The sequence below is a fragment of the Schistosoma haematobium genome, chromosome 4, assembly GCF_000699445.3.
Source record: "Schistosoma haematobium chromosome 4, whole genome shotgun sequence".
Lineage (NCBI taxonomy): Eukaryota > Metazoa > Platyhelminthes > Trematoda > Strigeidida > Schistosomatidae > Schistosoma > Schistosoma haematobium.
This window is the reverse complement of record NC_067199.1, coordinates 27,908,392-27,929,760: the sequence shown is the minus strand read 5'-3', so window position 1 is coordinate 27,929,760 and position 21,369 is coordinate 27,908,392. Positions and strand designations below refer to the sequence as shown.

Below are 21,369 nucleotides of genomic sequence, written 5' to 3'. Positions count from 1 at the left end.
AAACTTGTTCTTGAGGGAAATAGAGGCTACCTTCAGGTATTTTCATTAGTTAATGTAATGCGTGGAGTAAATAAATAAATTTGTACAATAACTAATTTTAAGATTTCCTACATATTGATAATGAAATCTATTTGAACACTTGGCTTTTGGCTTGTTTAATCACGATAAAATAATCTGTTTTTAAGTAGGCTTGTTATTTTTGACTATTACAATCCACGTTTATTTGTCGTCAAGTGACAGAAAATTTTGGTCTGTGAAACGCAACCAAGAGATTTCTTGAGATATCTAGCTTATTTTGTATAATATGAATCTATTTCACCAAGCGTTTTTCCTCTTCTAAATGAAATAATGATTTGATTAGAACGATTTTTATTAAGCCTCAGTGTCTGGACTTAAAACAATTGGCTTATATAGAGAAATCATAACACAGAACACAGTCAATAACGCAGAAGGTTCTGAAAAATTATGCACAGGACCCTACTTTAGCATTATAAATCAAACCGTGAATATTTTGTCACATGGTAAGAGTAAAGCCAAAAAAATGATTTAGGCAGAATAATATGAATCCGTTATATTATGTGGTGTCTCTTCGTCTGCTTACAACCGTATGTTTACTCAATTGTAACATTAGGGTATATTGTAATATGTAATACTTGTAATGATAGAAAAGTTTATTTCCCAGCAAGTTCCAACGAATTTGAGACTGAAAGGTGAAATAACTTAACACTTAAACGACAGCGGGCAAATTATTAGTGCCAGTCCGTCAAAACTATCAACAGACAAAATAAATAAGCTTCTCATCGTTTAATTAAAGCAGTAGGAATTAAAGATATCCCAGAGAGTTATTAATTCATCAGTGCCTTGATTGATTCACATCTCTGATGAAAGTCACTTATAGTAAATTTCATTATTACTATTGTTTTACTGTGTTAATTTTGTTATGCTATATTTGCTAAGCCAATTGGTAATTCATCCGCCCTAGAAATTACTTTTCCATTCATCTGTGTTTTTCACTCCTCTAATCCCCGAAAATTTATACAAGCTTTTCAAGCATTCGAATTGTTGTGTAATCTATCTCGTTAGGTTTTAGATATCACACAATTACTCCTCGCCCCCTTAATTTTTTGGGATTTCACCACCAAATAATTTTACGCTTATATATATCTTGAGATAAAGAGAGGAGTAGTTCAAAATTGGGGTGAGAATGAGTGTCAGTCATGTCGGATAGGTTGATGTAAAATAACCCACATAAATCATTAGACTGCAATGTTAATTACAATACCTGAAAATCACAAATTTCATTCTGGCTAATATAAACAGCATTCAAAGATATTGTCGGGTGAATATAGTGATTTCTAGCTGAATTACATGCAATGATGAATTTAGTAGGTGCAAAAGTTAAAGTACAAATTAAACCAATTTCGGCAAAAGTCATTGATATAAACTTTGATCATCAGGACGGAGACAACAAATTTATTAATTTCAACAATATAAAATATGTAATCTATTCCTAGGATTCAAATGAATTGAAATCCAACTAAATGACGAGTTCACAACGAACGAAATTATTTTTAATAGAAAATGTTAATTTTTTTAAACTGCTAACACATTCCCATAGTGACTCATGTTATTCTTATGTAATTTATACGACAGACGAACTCTATTATTCGTTTCCAAATTCGTAATAAAGATGCCCACAATCACAACGGTTACTTTCCCTGATAGTTAGTTTTGTTCTTCCATTTTTAGTAGATCCTCTTTATACTTCATACATAAACTTGGATTAATTTTAATTTGGTTATATATTCTTTGAAGAAGTGACTTACACTAAGCCACGAAACGCCAGAAAATCTAATTCTTCTACTCATTGGGATATTACAAATATACTACTTATTCATATAGTCTTTGTTTACCTAAATACTTCATTATGAATTTTCCATATTTTTAGCTGTTGGCGTACACTGTGTGATAATATTACTGTAACTTATCGCTATTTTTTTTATTGATAAGATGCCTGTCAGTTTACTAAAATTGTTTTTTACAATAATTGGTAAATTCGTAATCAGAGCCTATTCTTAACATTGACTGGCAGATCAACGTAGTTGATCTATTCTAATACATATATTTCTCTAGTTATGCATACCGATAATATAACTAAAGTTATATTTTGAAAGACATTTATTAACTTTAACATTCTTACAGAATTCTGCTGAAGCATTCATAAATTAAGAGTGTCTACCTTTTATGTTATTGTTTATCAAAATCAACATTGTTCTTCCATATGATTATTAAAATTTGTATACATGAAATAAAAACTTAAACAGAAAAATAATTCACTTGATTATTCTCTTATCAGTTCTTTCGTAGAAGCTCATGAGATCATGAGTCGATTAAAGTTAGACAACCATGGAAAACCTAGGAGTCCTGAACGGCCGTTTCGTCCTATTGTGGGACTCCTCAGCGGCGCGCATCCGTGATTCATGGTCTCAACTACTAAAATTACTATAATATCTACGAAAACCCCTTCGAGTATAATTTAAGTTAGAAAATGTAATTATATATAGAAAAGTTTAAGACTAGACAAACTGAAATATTTGATCTTACATAATACCATTAATTGATGTGTACGACTAATTGATTCTGTCCACTCGATATGTTTTACCAAACAGGTGAATAGCATACCATCGGAGATTCTGGAAATGTTACTTAATTTCAGTCTGCTAACCACACGTTTTCCACCATAGATTCCAGGGAACTGTAAATAAAAGAATGTTTTAAAAATGTATAAATGAAATTAATTAAAAAAAAAATTTATTTGGCATCCATGTAAACTCTAAAAAAATACCCTCAGATTATTTGCCTTATATGATGGATTTAAAAATCCACAGGTCTTTTTTTCTTATTATAAAGTTTCAGTGAATCATTAAAATTATGTATCATTCTATAAACTTGATTTCATTCATAAAATTTGGTTCATGTTTACTATCTGATTGGTATATGTTACCTTAAGTAGTCGATATAAATTGTCTTGCGCGCTAAGCATTCAAGCAATTGATAAAAACGAAATTATTGGATGTGCTTATTTTACTTCCGTACTGTCTTAGTCAAAACAGTTTTGCGATAAATAGGAAAGTTGTTTAAAAACAGACACATTAGTCAGTTAACAATATAGTTTGTGAAGAAACTGCTATCAATGCATAAAATAACACTTAGTAAACCACGGAAAACTAACGACTACCAAGGGTCAAGAGGCAAAACAAATAAGATAATCTGTAATGTCTTTAAATAGGTTAACTGGATTTTAAACTACATTCAAAGTATGTGAATGTCATCTAATGAAACGCTTGTTTGATGAAGGTGATGTCTAGTAATTCGTTACAAACCACCTCTTACTATATTTATGACTTTTTCTAAGTATCTAATACAACTGTGGATGATCATTTATGCAACTTATAAGTCCTGTGTCCCATCTCAAAATTTCATATGCATACACTACAGAATAAACCGATTGCAGTTGACCGACCTTAAACTTCTGATATTTGTCTATCGCCTGTTTAATATGATTGAAACAAATAACTAAACCATTAAAATCCTATCTCCGAGAAATTTTAGTTAATTTATTTCATTGGTTTGAGATGGTGTAAAAACTTCTTTCGCAGTCTAAAAGAAATCTGTTATTTCTGTCTATATTTATAAGACAAAGCTTCAGCTGACTAACAAAATGCAGTTATCTTCTTCATCAGGGTTTTTACTTTTATTTTCAAAGCATATTTCTAATTAGTCCTCAGATTCTTATTTTTTTAATACTCAGTCTCATTTACCGCGTTTTTTTATTGATATCTACACATGTATGTTAATAGTTAAAGTCAATAATTCGATAAAAAGATTTTAAAGTAACTAGTCCCTTTTATAAATTCCAATAGAACAATTAGAAGACAGAGTAGATCTGAAAAATGATGTATTTGCCCTATACATTTCAAAAAACTCGGTCACACATATTTGTCAGGGCATTTTATATGAAAATTCATAAAGATCAATTAAATGGAATTTCAAGCAAAAAAGGTAACAAAGGGAGGATAAATTCAAGGTTACGACAAATTCAATTGGTGTTGTTTTACTTGTATCTTCCCATTGTTATATAGGACTGCAGTTGATCAGTCTCATGTTAGCATATGTGCATCCTCTACGGATTGCCTCGATATAGCCTTAAGTCACAAGTTTTTAAGCAAATATGTATAGTGGCTAGTAGTGGAATCCAAGATGCGCGTTGGTTGTACAGTTATTTAATTTATGTAGATTACTCACTTGTATAAACAATAAACACTATTCATTGAAGACAAACACTAATAATCACTATATAAAAAATATCATAGCTAAATTTTACTGTTCTTTTGTCATTATTATTAGTTTTACAAATGTTTACTATTTTCATTGATTATGTTGATATGCATATATATATATATCTGCTAAAGAAAACGAGATAACTTTGTCTATTCATCTACTAACCTTCAAATTTTATTGTAAATCACTTTGTTTAAGTTAATACTACATGAAAAGGAAGGAGAAGAAGGAGGTGAAGAAAAGTGAATTGACGTTTAAACATTTTTTTTAAAATTTTCATTTTCTTTGTATGAATTACGTTATGTTTACACGTACATTATTAAAACAAAATGTACTAAGTGATCAATCACCACAGGGAATAGTTTATTATTTCAACTTGAAACATGTAAATAAATATATTTTGAAAAACTATAACCATATGTTTCATCAGTTGCCTAGTTATTGATAAACATAATAAAGTGTTCTAAAGAAGATATATAATTGATTTAAACGATAAAAGATATCACTTCAAGCTATCTACTAATTTTAACCTGGTTAATATCTAAATTAATAAGAGTATAGAAATCATTTGGTTTATTATTCAATATATATAATCGTTACTGTGCATTGGTAAATATTTAACTATTATATACATATTCAGATTCATAAATGTGATTCAATATCATTTGTAGAAGTTGATGAAATCTTAAATAAATACTCTAATCTATTAAAGATAACATAATGAACTGAAGAGTTTAAAGTTAAAATATGAAGTTATCATGTTTTTTTCCATTATTGATTTAAATTATAAGCTACTATGGCAATCAAGTTTCAACCCTCATTTTATTACAAGAAATCCACTAGTAATTCATGTATTCTAGCAATTTATGTATTTTAAATGCATTTTTTCCTAGATATTCTTCCACCAATTATAAAATTTTACAGTTGAACTCACGAGTCAATTGAAGCTAGACCATTACGAAAAATCTGGAAGCACTAGACGGCCATTTCGTCCTACTGTAGGGCTCCTCAGTAGGGCGCATCCACGATCTCGTCTCGCGAGATTCAAATTTAGGACCTAATGGTCTCGCGCCCAAACACTTAACCTCTAAACCACTGGGCCATCATTTAATGGAATTAATTTTAATTTGATGCATATTAAAATACGATTATTTCACTATTTTAAATTCTTACTTTTAAAATGAACACTAGAGTTAAATGAAGCGGAATATATTTTGTAATATCATTGACACATTTAGAAATCACATTGTCCAAAACAGTGAAAAATCCGTCAAACTAATATCTTTTATTTATTCTCTTATCTAAGAAACAATTCTACTTTTTTTTTACAATATTTAAATTAATGAATTTGTTGGTGACTAATAATAAACTTTAAAGGTTTTATCTTAATTATTGACAATAACAAATTAATGAGGTTTGTTTTTCTAAAATGTCAAAGGATAGAAAGCCTTAGAAATTGTTAAACAGAAAATGTTTCAAGTTAATTTACAGATTTTTTTCTAGTTTAACTAATGTCAAATACTTTTTTTACTATTAAAACAATGAAATGTATTAAATCATATTCATTTTAAGGGTATTTATCTGATATAATATCAAAATGTAACGTCTAATATACATGGTTTACTCCTTATTGCAGCTTAATTTAGTAAAATATATTGATCTATAGTACTAAATCCCTTAAAGTCATAATTGTAACAACTAGAAAGATGAATTTTTTTAAATGTATTAAATAGAATCTGCAAAATCATAAAGTAAGATGAAGATAGGATGTTAGGAAAGAAATACAGGGAATGCTTTGCTTGATTATAGGGTATTCTGATAATTAATTTTCTTTAAAAAAAACGATGTAATCCACTGAGGTATTTTAGTGAATTTGTAAGTTATACAAATAGTTATATATTTTAAATAAGTGATTAGATACTGGTTAGCGTTCTTGTAGCGAGTTTGTTTTCTACTAGATGGGGTCGCTAACCCCATGCCCAACCCTCCTCCTTCATCCGGGCTTGGAACCGGCAGTAACCCCCGGAAAGACTCCGGACGGAGCAGTATATTTACAACTAAAGAACATCTGGGACTCAAAACAATTGTCAATCAACACTGAGATCAGGATTTTTGAAACAAACGTCAAGACAGTTCTACCCTTATAAGGAGGAAACTTGGAGAACTACGAAAGCCATCATCCAGAAAATACAGGTGTTTATCGACAGTTGTCTACGCAAAATACCTCGGACCCGTTGGCCAGACACTATTAGCAACAACCAACTGTGGGAGAGAACAAACCAGATCCTAGTGGAGGAAGAAATCAGGAATAAGCGGTGGAAGTGGATAGGACAAACATTGGGGAAAGCAACCAACTGCGTCATAAGGCAAGTCCCCACGTGGAATCCTCAAGGACGAAGGAGGAGAGGACGACCAAAGAACACATTACGCCGGGAAATGGAGATAGACATGAGAAGAATGAACAAGAATTGGATGGAACTAGAAAAGAAGGCCTAGGACAATGCTTGTTGGCGGCCTATGCTCCATTAGGAGTAACAGGCGTAAGTAAGTAAGTGATTAGATACAATACGATTATTAGATATTATTATGTTGTTCAAAGGTAGAACAGGGATGATGGAATCATTTCTTAAATCTAAGATATTGAACCGTTATATGATTTAATAGTAAAGTAAGAAATAACTGTTATGTTATTTCATCAAACGTATTTCTTTATTTGGTTAAACAAAATTCATTCATTTAGATCTATTTTCATAAAGGTTTTTTTATTTTGTTCATTTTTAAAATGTCTAAGGGTTCACGAAACTTTTACTTTCTATAAATGGCTTAGGTGATTTATGGATATTTATTACTTTATTACTAGTTTTACAATACATAAAATGCACTTACTGTTTCAGTTGTAATTTTTAAATTTGGTTGATAATTTGTATCAATTTTTATCAAGGAATTTTCCATCATTACACTTTCTGTAGTAGTCTTTTGTACACTATCTGAAGAATTATGCTTGAACCAAGTGATCACTGCAGGAGGATGAGATGATGTGGCTGTACATTCAAGTATTTGCTCACCGGATGTTTCTTGAATTCCATTTTGGGGAATTGCAATCAAATTAATTGCTGATGGACAAACTATACCGGAAATAAAACATTTAAATTATTTTTCATAATCTTGAGCAATAATATTAATTTGTTCTGAATAAATAAATTTTATTATAAGATTTTGGTGGACATAAAATTCATTGAAACACAACCATCCCCAATTTACTGTGGAAATAGTTTTTTTTCTATCATAGGTGTGATTGTTTAAATATTTCTCATTTATTTGCCCAAACATTTATCAAATGTAAAAATATCTTCCTGTATCCGCAAGCAATGTATTCGAAACATACTATAGGGTTGGTAGATTTAATGGATGAAATTTCCAAAGTATTTCATTTGTTTACTTTGGTAATATATTTATGGTATCATTTATGAATAAATTATTCATTAGACAAGAACTTTAAACAATCTTTTATAACTCTTAAAAACCATATGTCACGCAGTCCCTATGCAGTACGACATTGTTAATCAAATGGGATCGTGCATAGCTTAATTCACCTACTTTGAGAATAATTACGATGTGGATACAGTTTTTTTACAAGTAAAAGATTTACTTTCAATTGTATTCCTGATGCTTGGTGGTATGAAGATATGTAAATTAATTAACTGGATACACCAAAGCAGTATTGTATAAGTTCAGTTTCTTCCAGTTGTTTCTCATTACCTACGATATGTGATATGTTAACTTTCATACGCTTAAAGTAATTTTAGATTTGGTAAATACGTATACATTAATGAATACTACATAAATATAACATGAGTTTAAGTGTGTCATATGATTAAACAACGTTCATCAGTTTGATTCTTGATGTTACAATCGGTGGTTTGCTTCTAATAAATCATAATAACTAATAAAAATACTCTATTCTAACAAAATTGGTCATTTTAAGGAGTGAACAGGTTTAAGTCTCCTAAGATACAGAAATTCCTTGAAGTTAATTCAACTACTTAATATGAAATACCAGCACAATTTAGGTCCTACAATTTTACTTTATTTAATCTGTTTGACAATATGAATACTGGAAATCCGATTAAATTGATTTGGAATACGACTCAGTTACTAAACGAACTAAGTTTTATAACTAACTATTTTCTATTTATTGTGGATTATACAACTAGTATTGTCCTAAAATCTTATATTAGGAACGTTGATAATTATACAAGGATCATATCACAATAGTTTTATGCCAGGAACATGAGAAGGTGTATATGGTGTGCGAAAATTGCATATTTCTTCATGACATTTCATATAGCTTAGTGATTTTCGAAAAAAGAGCCATCTTAGCTAAAGTGAAACATTTCGCTTTTTCGATTCAGTCTACCGATAACTCAGTAAATTAACACAAAATTTACTATTTAAGCACATCATTTATACAGGTTCGTACGTTCCAATATCAAATAGGGGTAAAGTTAAAAAATAAGTTTAGGTTTAACAAACAAATGGCATTTCCTTAAATCGACGAAATGATCGAGAGGATGTTACATGTTTAATTAGATGATAATTATTTCTTTGATTTCATGCCTTCTGATTATTTATAGACAAACCTAGCATCAAACATTAATCGCTAATGAATTGTATTTGGCATTTTATGGCACTATATATTTATTATGATTCAGGTTTTTAAGAGGTTGTTAATTTATGGTATCAGAGCATTACTAATAATCACTGAAATAATAAAAAAATTTGAGATATTTTGAGTCAGTAATATCAACTCACAAAATACTTCAGTAAGAAGGTAAGCTGTTTTTTGATATGTAATCATATGATTGGTAGCTTCCGAAACTTGTTTCACATTGTAGTTTCCTTCCTCATTCCAAATTAAGTGGCAAGATACCCGTGCACCGTTGAACCATGGTCGTCCAGTTAAACGTACTTCACTGTATGCTATATAACCCCCATTGTTAGGATCGTGTTTGGTATCCGAATAAATGTCCGACATTATATATTCAAAGTCAGAATTTGTCGTTGGTTTCATGACTGCTTCTTTTTCATTTGATTTAGAACTTCTTTTTGATACTGAAGACAAATACTCCATTGCAGGTGTCAATTCCCATAAAATTTTCGCTCTTGGATTGCTTCCTTTTGAAGACTGACATGTAAATACTTTAGTACGATTTTCACTTACTGGACCATGTGGTACGGAAGACAGGATAGGATCTTGAGGTGAAACTATAATCAGAATAAGACAGAATCAATTTTGTGAACTCACAGGAATTATGCGAGTTCAAAATCTATTTTTCTATAGTTCGCTTAAATGATTTTAGATAAATAATATTTCTAACTAATTTATTATACACCACTAAAATTAGATAAAAGAAAGAATAAACTTTGTTTTCAATTAGTTGAAAGTATTGTCCACACAGATATAGGAAACTTAGTTGTTCGATGAGAACATTTATCTGAAACACATACATTGATAGTATAATCAAGTAAACCTGATCGTGTATTTGTCCATTTAATTATGAACCATAAAGAAAACAGGTTATCAGAGAATGTTTTAACTAATACAATTTCGTTGATTACAATTTATATGTATACTTAGAAATAGAATCTTACTAATGGTCATGGATTATCACTTATTCACATTGTCGACAAACACCACTTTATTAGCAATAATAATTACCTGTTTAATGTATTCAATAAATGCTAGACCATTGTCATTGGTCAACAGTTTGAAATAGGCCGTCGTTCAAAAAAGTCAACATCAGTATTAATACCAATGTATTTTTAAGTTCTCACAAAAAAACGAACTGTACTTCCCTGAAATGAAATTGTATTTTAAAATTATTGATTTGTCTGCCATTTCTCTGTTTTTTAAATATGTGTCTAATAATGGGAATTTGACAAATTGTTAATATCGGATGGGTTTTTGTAGATATTATGGTAATTTCAATGGTTAAGATCATGAGTCAGCTAAAGCTAGACCACCATGGAAAACCTAGAAGCACTGGACGGCCGTTTTGTCCTGTTGTGGGACTCCTTAGCAGTGAGCATCCACGACCTCACACCCTGCGAGATTCGAATTAAGGACCAACTGGTTTCGCGCGCGAGCACTTAACCGCTCGACCACTGAGCCGGCATCCTACAGTGTTAATCTCTAACTTCAACTAATCCATGAAATTGAGCATATTGTATGACAACATTGTTATATCATCTTTCTTCCATAAATAAATATATCAACAATTATCTGCAGTTCAATTTTGTATTGGTTGTTTGAAACTTCTCATTGACGTTTAAGTCTGCAGTTGATCAATCTCTTTTTGACCTATATACACTATCTATTTCTGTTTATAATGCTTGTGATTTAAGGCAACATTGAGGTAATCCGCACAGGACCCACATATGCTAATGAGAGACTGATCCATTACAGTCCTAAACATCATTAGAAAGATTCAAACAATCGATACAAAAATGAATTAAACTTCAACTCATTGCACAAGCTAGGAGCTCTTTAGACTCAGTAACTAAGTGTATAACGCGATGACATTTTAAATAAATGGTACTAGATTTAAGTTCCAGAGTGAACATCAATTCTGAGATGTAGATACATCCAGTTGACCAGTTGTAAATAGGACGAAACAAGTGTCCTGTATTCCACTTCAAGCCACCATTTATCTCTACTTATATAACTACTGTCTTGTGAATAAATATTTTTAACGTTTTGAGTGGTCAGTAATGAGTTCGTGTTCTAGTAAATTCGTTCGAACAAATGCTCATCTATTCAGATAAAAATAATGAGGCAAATAAATTTTATGATTTCATATCACATCTCTAACCAACATGGTATCATCATGAGAGCAGGACTAATTAAGTACATAATGATGGAATTTCTATAATTGTAATCCCAGTGATCGCCTTCATTTTTTGGCGATACATTTTAACTAGCTAATTTTTATTACTTCTGCAACAGATAAAATATATCTTATACTCAAGTGAGCCTTTTGAAAGGAAAACTCATTATAGAAATTTAGAATCTTTTTACATCTTGAACATAAAAACGTATATATATATATATATATATGGTACTCACAAATAATTTTAACTTTAATAAATAGCGAGAACATTTGATCTTTAATGATTGGGCTTGTTGCAGCACATCCAAAACTGGCAGTATTATCAGCTTCTGTTAATTGCCACTTTAATTCTGTAGATTCTGTTGTCTGAGTTATATTTTCTAGGATATGTTTCGAAGTGAAAGAATTTGAACGAATCAGTGAAATATTTCCATTATCAAGCGGAGCATTTATGCGATAAAAGTAAATCGATGGCTTTGGTTTACCACCATGTATATGACAAGTGAATGTGACATTTGTTTGTGCTCTATAAGGCCCATGAGGTTGAACTGTTATATTTAAGGAAGTAGGGGGATCTGAGTTAAAAAACAAAATCAAAACGAAACATTTTAACCATAAGATTTAGAGAATCAGATGCGCGAATATAAAGTATGGTGATTCCTGCCAATAACGCCAATGAAAGGTTTAAATTTATTTACAGAATATCTGCAATGTGGTCTTTACCAAGGGATTCACTAATACTATTAATTCTAAGAGGCACGTTACGAAGGTGCATTATATTTGACATTCATCAAGAGTCCTAGAACTTAAGTCTCAAAAGTAGCCACTTTGTACGAGTTTGTTTAATTTGGTAGCTTCTGATCACTTTATGAAGTAATTAATGCATATACTCAATACATATACGTTAGACTAGAGTTCCTGGGTCCGAACTTCGTGTGTGGAGCCGATGATACTCACTGCTGATGAGTCCCATACCAGGACGACACAGTCGTCCAGTGTTTTTATGTTTTCAATAGTGGTCTTACATTCATCGGCTCTTGATTTTGATGAGATTTAGCTACCTCCATAACTCCTAACTGAAATATAATCATATTATTATTTACTATAATCTCAAACCAAAGTAACAAATTAGTATTTCATTTTATCTAGGTACCTAGGTTTATAAAGGATAAAGTTATTAGGCTTGCGAAATAAATTTTACCTCGGGGTAGAATGATTTGAAGAATCACCAAAATTCATTGCCCATTGATCTTTAAGCGATGTTCACCATTTAGCAAAATGACCTAGCTTAGAAAACATTTGATGGATAAGTGATATCGTGTTGATTGTAAGACTGTAAAATATGCTAAATAATCTCTTGTATTGAGCTACTGGTGCTCACTGGTGAAGAGCTACAATTTAGAGTAAGGCATATGTTATGGTGTCTGATTTCATTTACTGTTGAAAGCTATCTTCAATATGAAAAAGTCACCACACATCACCAACATGAAATAATGCTTGTTTGAATTCATTTGTATTTTAAACTAAAGGTATGAATATTTCTGACTTCAAATAACTGAAAAGCTTTAGGTTATCAGTCGCTCAAAACAAATGATTGGAAGTCCGTTGTTCTAGAAAGACTACGAAAGCTTCAATATAAAACTACCCAAGTTAGAGAATACAACTCTACCAAAATAATCCTTATGTACCTCAAATCTTCTCAGACATCTCAAATACGATTTTCGTATATTAATGGATATCTAAGTTGCTGATAATTTACAGGATAAAGTGCTACCACATACTATAATGTTCTACACAGACCTTATCAAAACTCTGCAATCATACCTACATTAACAACAACTTTTGGAATCGATTTAGTTTGGAAAGTTTATGAAACGAGCAGTTTTCTTTGAAAAAACATACAATAGATTATTTTGAGTGACTTAGAACACTTAACAAGGAGATTATATTTATGAAAAATATATGGATATATTAAAGCAATACACTTAGAACTATCTGATGAACTAATAAACTGTTCAGATATTTTGATGAACAATTAAAAGGTCAAGGTCAGTAGGCTTTGCCTTTATCTTTGAATAAATTTATTGCCGAAATTGAAATTGTAAAACAGCATACTGTATCAATATAATTTAAATAAAGTGGACAAAGTCGACATTTCAGGGTATCGTAACATACATAACCATCTTTAAAAACTGTACAAACGAACTAAACATAATCATTTGATTTTGAGTTAAAAACACTCGAGATAAAAGTGATCACTCACGAAATACTTCCAAGTGTAACCGACGTACTGTCGGATCTTTTTTAAATCTCAGTTTTTCAGATGAGTTGCTTGATCCTGAAGTCATGTTTTCACTGTCTTCCCACATTTCTTCATTTAATGAATTCGATTGAGATTGTAATATATGACAGCTATATACTCCATCGTCAGACGGTTGTACAGATAAAAGAGTCAATACGGAGATTGTATCAGATATACGCAACGTTGAATGAGCAGGTGGCATCTGAGTTCCTATTCGACGCCAGACAAACGTGTACCATGGAGCTTTAGGACTAGGTGCAGCCTCACATGTTAGTTTGACATTAGTTCCGATTTTGACAGGGTTAGGTGGACTTGAAGTCAAATATAGCAGTGCTGGTCTATCTATAAATATAAAAAGAACGAATCAACAACTGGGAATACATTAGAATTATTATGTCAACCGATGAATCAAACAAATTTCAGGAAATCGTTTCACATAACGCAATAAACCTTTACCAGGGTCATTTGTGGAACACATCAAAAGGGTTCAGTTTTCGTATCTCCAGGTCCTTGAAAACGTTTGTATACAACTACAAAGACCAACTTTATATTAACCTAATGACGGGTCTCAACCAAATGTTTCTCAATAATGTATTATATTTATCTATCCTGCGATCTGATTTAACTATTAGAATTCATTTGCATCTGTGGTCATTCAGGCTGATATCTTCGTTTCTGCTCATATTTTATCCGCTTATATTTAAGTCAATGTCAAAGTCTACTTGTTTCTAGCTTGATTATCAGTACATGAAAATATTGTCATCACATGTTTGGATATATACATTAATAATGGACTTCTCTTTATAATTAAAATACTTGTCATACGCTTCGCTTAAAATATCCTGGTAGTATGTATATATATAGGTATAGAATTACTGTCGAATAGTTAGATAACAAGTTTTGATTGCCGAATGATTAGGATACGATTAACAACTATCTTAATGTATAGGAAAATAGGCTTTGGTTTTTTATAGATATGATTACATATTTAGGTAAATAATCTTTATAAACATCTGAATTTATTTTAAAACCTGAACATCATATTTTAGAACTATCATGTTTCTGTACTTGACAAACCAGGAAATATCGTGTTGATATCCATTTTTCTAAACGGCCGAGGATGAAGATTCTTGTTCCATTCCAATGATCCGTTCAAATTATCGAACAAACAATATACACTGTTAGTCGCAAAGTTTCTTGTTAAGATTTTCCAAGTGATTTGATTAGCAGTAGTTTCATATGTCAATATAGAAAACAAAGTTTTAATATACATACGTATATCTTCATATCTAAGTTATATTCAACAAATAGTTAAAAATTTCCCAAGGCACACATAAACATACAACTGTATTATGAATCATTGCTGAAACAGGGTAGTGCTAGATACTTTTTAATCATTGGTCCATATTAATATCAAAATTGCAAAATGTATAACATTGTTGTGAATGTTTTCACCCTTCATATGCATAGATTTCAATTAATTCAACTCATATAGCTGATGATACTTGTTTGCTGAACAGTATTTCGTCCACTTCTAACGTCTAAATTGATTATATAACCTAATATTTAGAAAATCTTATCCATAACAGACGTGTAAATGATGAATGTATATTGTATTTACTGAAGATTTTTAAAAGGCAAAGATCATCTTATTTAAATAGATATGATTTCAAATATTGGTTTTTAAGCAAAAAATGTTTGAATTTGTAGCTCAAGTAGATGATTTTGGTGAAAAAGAAAAGTCTGAATGCCTGAAATATCTCAGTTATACATAAAAATATTCTTTAGTTTATGCTATATAAATCAGAGGTTAACTACATTTGAAGCAAAGAAAATATCCGATCACTTATGACGCCAAAATATGAAATCACCTATGAACAATTAATTTTTTTCTAATTCGAAACGACGCCAAAATTTAAACGAAATAAACTTTCAATCGTTTATGTTTAAATTTATCGATTTATTGAAGTTAACTGATAAACAAAGTTGCTAAAATTAGTTATCAGCTATATAATCAGCTGATTCATTTAAATGTATGGTGAAAAACATGATTAAATGGCGATTTTCGATTCCTCATCCTTCCATTTATAATATAATCATGAATATAATGGACTGTATTTATTTATCACTGGATAATCAATCACAGAATCATTTTTGAAATTATTTACATAGAATATCGACATTATAATTGCCACCATCAATGTTCTGACATAATTATAACTTCAATCTGAGCTGCCTAAAAAACCATAATTACACAATAAGTCATTCATCCTAAAGAATTTAATCGAAAGTAAAAGCTGTATTTTATATTTTATAAACAGACGCCAATTACCATTAACTATTTTCAGATGTCCAATTAACAGTCATTTAATAAGTTTATTTGGTTCTACTACAGCAAAGTGCTGACTAATCAACCGGGACTTTCCTTTGATGAAAGAAAAGAATTCAGTTTTTCCTTTTTATTATTGACTATTTACAGATCTTGAAGACATATAGCATCTAATTTGTCAGTAGCCAGAACTTTTATTCTAATCAGCTATATTTTGAGACTCATTTTTATGTCATGTTATGAATATTGTTGTCTTATTATTCAAACAAATGAGTTTAGGTCAGTTGATTTGAAACACTATTTAAATATGTTCTTACACTTGATGCTGGACGTTTATTCTCATAATAACTTAGAAGTGATCCCACATTTTTATGCAAATTTAAAGATGTGCACTTGATTTTTTCTGTCATATAATTAATAGAGTTTATCAAGATGGAAAATATCTTAAATAATTTATATTATCAGTCTATCTGAAGAATGATTGTCTGCTCTTATTTGATCATTACCAATCAAATATACATTGAATGATATTTCACTCTTTTTGATGTCATATTTAATGGTTGGGAGGCTAATCCAAGAAAATTCAATAAATTTCACGAAAATACTAATGAGTCCAAACGATTGGTTACAAAGAGGTGGACATCGACGAGAGTGTTCTAGAATAAACTTTATTTCTGGCAGAACTAGTTTGTGAGTGCGTCACAAACTTTTCTCTGAAGAATGATGAATTCAAGTTCATCATTTTAATGATCAAATGATGATCCTCAACTGATGCATGAGTAACCGGCTTTAAATGAGTGATTAAAAACGAGTCATTGTTATGACAATCCAATTAAATTTCTATATATAAACTCTCTATAATTTAGGTAACAAATGGGAATCTACTTTCTCCAACATTTATTTTTGAGTGCTATATATCTGAACATAAATATTCTTTTATGTATTATACAGTGAACAAGATGAGGGCGAATATGTTTAATAAATACTAATAACTGATAGTTATTAACTGATAAATATTTAACTCTGGAAATCTGAATTTTTTACCTCTCACAATTAGCTCCAAGCTATTAGAGCGATAACCACCATACGTGCAGCTCCAAAATCCGGCAGAAGTAGTTGTAGCAATATCCAGTTTATAAATAACTTCTTGCAAACGCCAACCTTTTGTAATCTTTGAATTTTTTAACTGTGACGTCCATAATAATTCAGGATTAGGGACTATTCTAAATTGTCTGGTACACTGAAGTAGCCATGTAGAATCCACCAATAAACAATCCTGAGCACAGTATGCAACACTCATTGGACAAAATAGGAAAACAGATTTTTCAGTTTCATGAGTCCCTGAGTCGAAGTCATAGTTATCATCTGATTCTAAAATCCATATACTGCATATAAATATTTTTGATTCTCCAGCCTGAACGATAACTTGAGTTTGATTCTTATCAGTTTCATCCCATGAAGCTTCAATAATTATAGTACTCTTTTTATTAGGATAATCTATTAAACCTAGTTGTTGAATTCTATTACTCTGATTATTTTGTAATGTAATTTTTATATTCCAACTGCAAAATGTTACTGAAAAGGCAAATAAAGAGTTTGTATTATTTACTAATATTAACTTAACGAATATTCCATAGATCTTTTTTTTCTGTCAATAAAATACATTACAATAAAACAAACTACCAACAAACATTTTATCATAATATATATTTGCTTTCACAAGCATAAATAAACATTACTTTTATATATAATCAAATGCAGAGAGGAAAAATAATTTAAGAATTTTATTTGTTTCTCATTTATAGAGGTATCAAACTACTACAATGTTTCAAGCATAAGATATATTTATATTTCATATATTAGAATAAAAATACATGAAGATTCATTGACTAGCTTATAGTATTACTCGTTTATAATGAAAATATTTGTAAATTTGGATGCATTAAAAAACAAATAATAATTATATACTCAGTGTGCTACTTGAGATTGCTGAAGTATCTTTTATATCCTAGTGAAGCTTAATTTAAGAGTAGCTTCTGAGAACTATTAATGAACTAATTATATATATATATATATATATATATATATATATATATATATATATATATATATATATAAATGTTCAGTAACTGGACTATGTGTACCTATGTTCCTCTTATTATAAGCTTCATTTTGACTTATAGATTATTATTATACGATTTACTGTTCTTAAGTTATGTTCAGTTTATCGATTACAGTCTCCCACGTTCACAGCCACATTTTGTATAAATGTTATTTCCTACTTTATGATGTGAAGTGGTCTGTTTGGCTGGTATATAAACCAAGTATGTTTGAAGTAAATGATTCGCATAGCGGAAGCTATGGTGTTCTGGAATTAACTGGACGGGCTAGGGGAGCAAAGGATCAATAGGGACGCTAGACTGCTCATACCGGTCGAACGTTATTGGTTTAGCTCAGTACAAGAGTGAATAAGTCGTATTAAGATTGGGGAATAAAAAGCTGAGCCTAAAGTCACAACAGCATCCTTTTTCAACCACATTAGTTTACTCAGATATCAGTTCTATGTTCTCCCATTGGTTATAATAATAGAGTTTATCAAGTTAATTAGGATGTTAAACAACAGTAATTAAAATTCGAACAGAAAAAGAATTACCTCAAGACAAATAACGAAATAATTGACTTGATTACTTACTTACTTACTCACGCCTGTTACCCTTTGTGGAAGAACATAGGCTGTAGAGGCTAGTTTCCCCTATATCTAACTCCATTAAATAATATCCAGTTAACTGAGTATTCAATGCAGGCTAAATCTCCTAGTAGAATTATAGATTTACTCGAGATTATTCAAAAGCCTGAGAACCAGCTACAGAGATAGCTTTTTGTTACAGATTAGTAAAATCCACAAGCGTACAGGAAGCAAGCACACAGGGAAAACAAGAGTGTGTGTGTGTTAAAAATCCATATGTATTTATGAGTGTTAATCAAGTATGGATAAATTATTGATTGTCTATGTATTTTAACCAATGGGAGAATAGATTAAAAATTGATGTGCAGAAATCTGCTCAATCATACTCACACAGAAATTTGCATTGTGGATCAAGTGTCTAAATTACAGTGATCAGATAAATAATACAGTAGTTGAATGGGCTTACTACAAGACCGCTCATCAGCACTCTCCGTCCAACTCTATCCTGGGTAATCCTTTCCAGGTCTTCCCGGTTGCTATTCATTCTTTTCATGTCTGCTTCTATGGTCTTTTTGTTTTCCGTTTTCCTTGAGGATTCGAAGTTAGGGCTTGCCTCATGATACAGTTCAGTGATTTCCGCAGTGTATGTCCTGTCCACTTCCAATGTCTTTTCCTGATTTCCTCCTTCAATGGAACCTGGTTTATACTCTCCCAAAGTAGGCTGTTGCTGATGGTATTTGGTCAACGGATGTTGGGTTTTTTGCATAGACAACTTTTTATAAATACTTGTACCTTTTTGATGATGGTCGTAGTAGTTCTCCACGTTTCAACACTGCACAGTAAGACTTTCTTGACGTTCGTGTTGAAGATTCTGACTTTGATATCGGTTGATAGTTGTTTTGAGTTCAATATGCTATTCAATTGTAGGAATGTGGCTCTTGCTTTTAGAGCACTTGATTCTGTGAATTATTGGATCTTTGTTCATTAATTATCAACACAATTTTGCTGTGGTCTACAAGTTTCCTATTTTGTCAACGAAGATCCTTAATAATGAAGTTAAAATGTTTATAACTGTCAAGTGTGACAAGTAAACATACATTAAGCCAAAACTCGATTACAGTGTAAAAAAATATTTCTTGTCAAAGTGAAACAGAAAAAACTGGGTGTTTATTATTTGACATTCATATTTAAAATATTCTCGTTCGTTTTTGAATTTATTATACATTAAATTCAAGTCAATCAAAAAGTTCTGAGGTGATAATGTGAAGTTTTAATATCTGTAATTCCATAGAATTCGGAACTATAGTAAAGAATATACAAAGCACCTCTACCCTACATATTTGTGAATTAGATCCAATAACATAGAATAGATATCTGAGTAAACTAATGTGGTTGAAAAAGGATGCTGTTGTGACTTCAAGCTCGGCTTTTTCTCACGTGATTTATTCCCCAATCTTAATACGACTTATTCACTCTTGTACTGAGCTAAACCAATAACGTTCGACCGGTATGAGCAGTCTAGCGTCCCTATTGATCCTTTGCTCCCCTAGCCCGTCCAGTTAATTCCAGAACACCAATAACTCTTATCTCCATGAAATATATTTGTTATATTTTTTTACTCCATATCCGTTATTCATATTACCCCAATGTATGTAACTATTATGGGAAACTTCGTAGCCAATTTTTCATATGTCCAGAGTTATTATTTATTGTACTATACCTTTTAATTTGAATGCAGTAAATACTTCCAAATTCAGTTGTTTGTAACTACCAGATTTTTTTATAACTAAAATATTATGATAAAGTTTTCAGAATTTTAGGTCTCTCATTTCTGTCATTTAGTTTATCTAAAAAAATATGGCATCATACTACTATTATAGTTACTGACCAGAAAAGAAGTAGAAACATATTTGATTTATCTACATTAATATATCTCTGTTAAATTTAATTTTCAGGTCATGGTCAAGTAATATGACTAATTCTTGTAATATTTTCAACAAATATCCTTCTATGCATATATATATATATATGTATATATATATATATATATATATATATATATATATATATATATATATATATATATATATATATACGTCATAGAAAAACAAATTGAAATCCGTCTAAACACTGGTATTATTTTATTCGCAATTACAAATCAAGGATTTATTTGACTTTTGATTCAAGTGATCTTGATTAAAAATTTTTATGAAAATGCTCTGACTACTACGTGAGTGACCAGATTGTCCCAAATATATGTAGCAATTACAACAAAGTTTCAAGATAAACATCATCCTGTTGCATCAACGAAACATATAAGTTTAATTGTTGTTCTTTTAATAAGATTATCCTTCCATTGTAAGTTAAATAATTTGAACAAAAGATTACTAATCTATTATTAAAATGTTTAGAAAAACTCGTGTTTTCGATTATCCAATAGTAAAAATAACAATAGTAGTGTGTATAATTTCAAAGGTAATGACAACAATAATAAAAGATGTACCGCTGATTAATCCCATAAGGAAGAGAAATGTTTGCCTAATGCTACCCGATTTTCGAAGGCTGGATTACTGAAACCAGTCAGTGCTATAGAGTTTAAGAATCAATAAATCCCCACGAACATTGTGACAATATTAATTGGGATCATGAACCGATCAATATTAGACCAGTCTGGAAAACATGAGGGCACTGGATAGCTATTTCCTCCTAGTATGGGACTACTCAGCAGTGCGCACCCACGATCCGGCAATAACAATAGCAACAATTATAGTAATAAGTAAACGATTCAAAACATATCACACTTTTAGCAACACTGGACTTT

General features: G+C 30.7%; 1 protein-coding gene across 1 annotated transcript in view; it reads right to left on the bottom strand.

The window, feature by feature from the left end:
- MS3_00007789 (uncharacterized protein) overlaps positions 1–18,837 on the bottom strand; it is a 47,061-nt gene extending 28,224 nt beyond the window's left edge. The window contains exons 1-7 of the mRNA XM_051216126.1: positions 18,555–18,837; positions 16,907–17,437; positions 13,495–13,875; positions 11,468–11,806; positions 9,154–9,606; positions 7,228–7,466; positions 2,605–2,755 (exon numbers count right to left, since the gene is read on the bottom strand). Of these exons, the coding sequence (XP_051066680.1) occupies positions 2,605–2,755; positions 7,228–7,466; positions 9,154–9,606; positions 11,468–11,806; positions 13,495–13,875; positions 16,907–17,162 (1,819 nt within the window). The 5' untranslated portion in view covers positions 17,163–17,437; positions 18,555–18,837. The remainder of the gene's footprint in view (positions 1–2,604; positions 2,756–7,227; positions 7,467–9,153; positions 9,607–11,467; positions 11,807–13,494; positions 13,876–16,906; positions 17,438–18,554) is intronic.
- Positions 18,838–21,369: the final 2,532 nt, after the last annotated feature.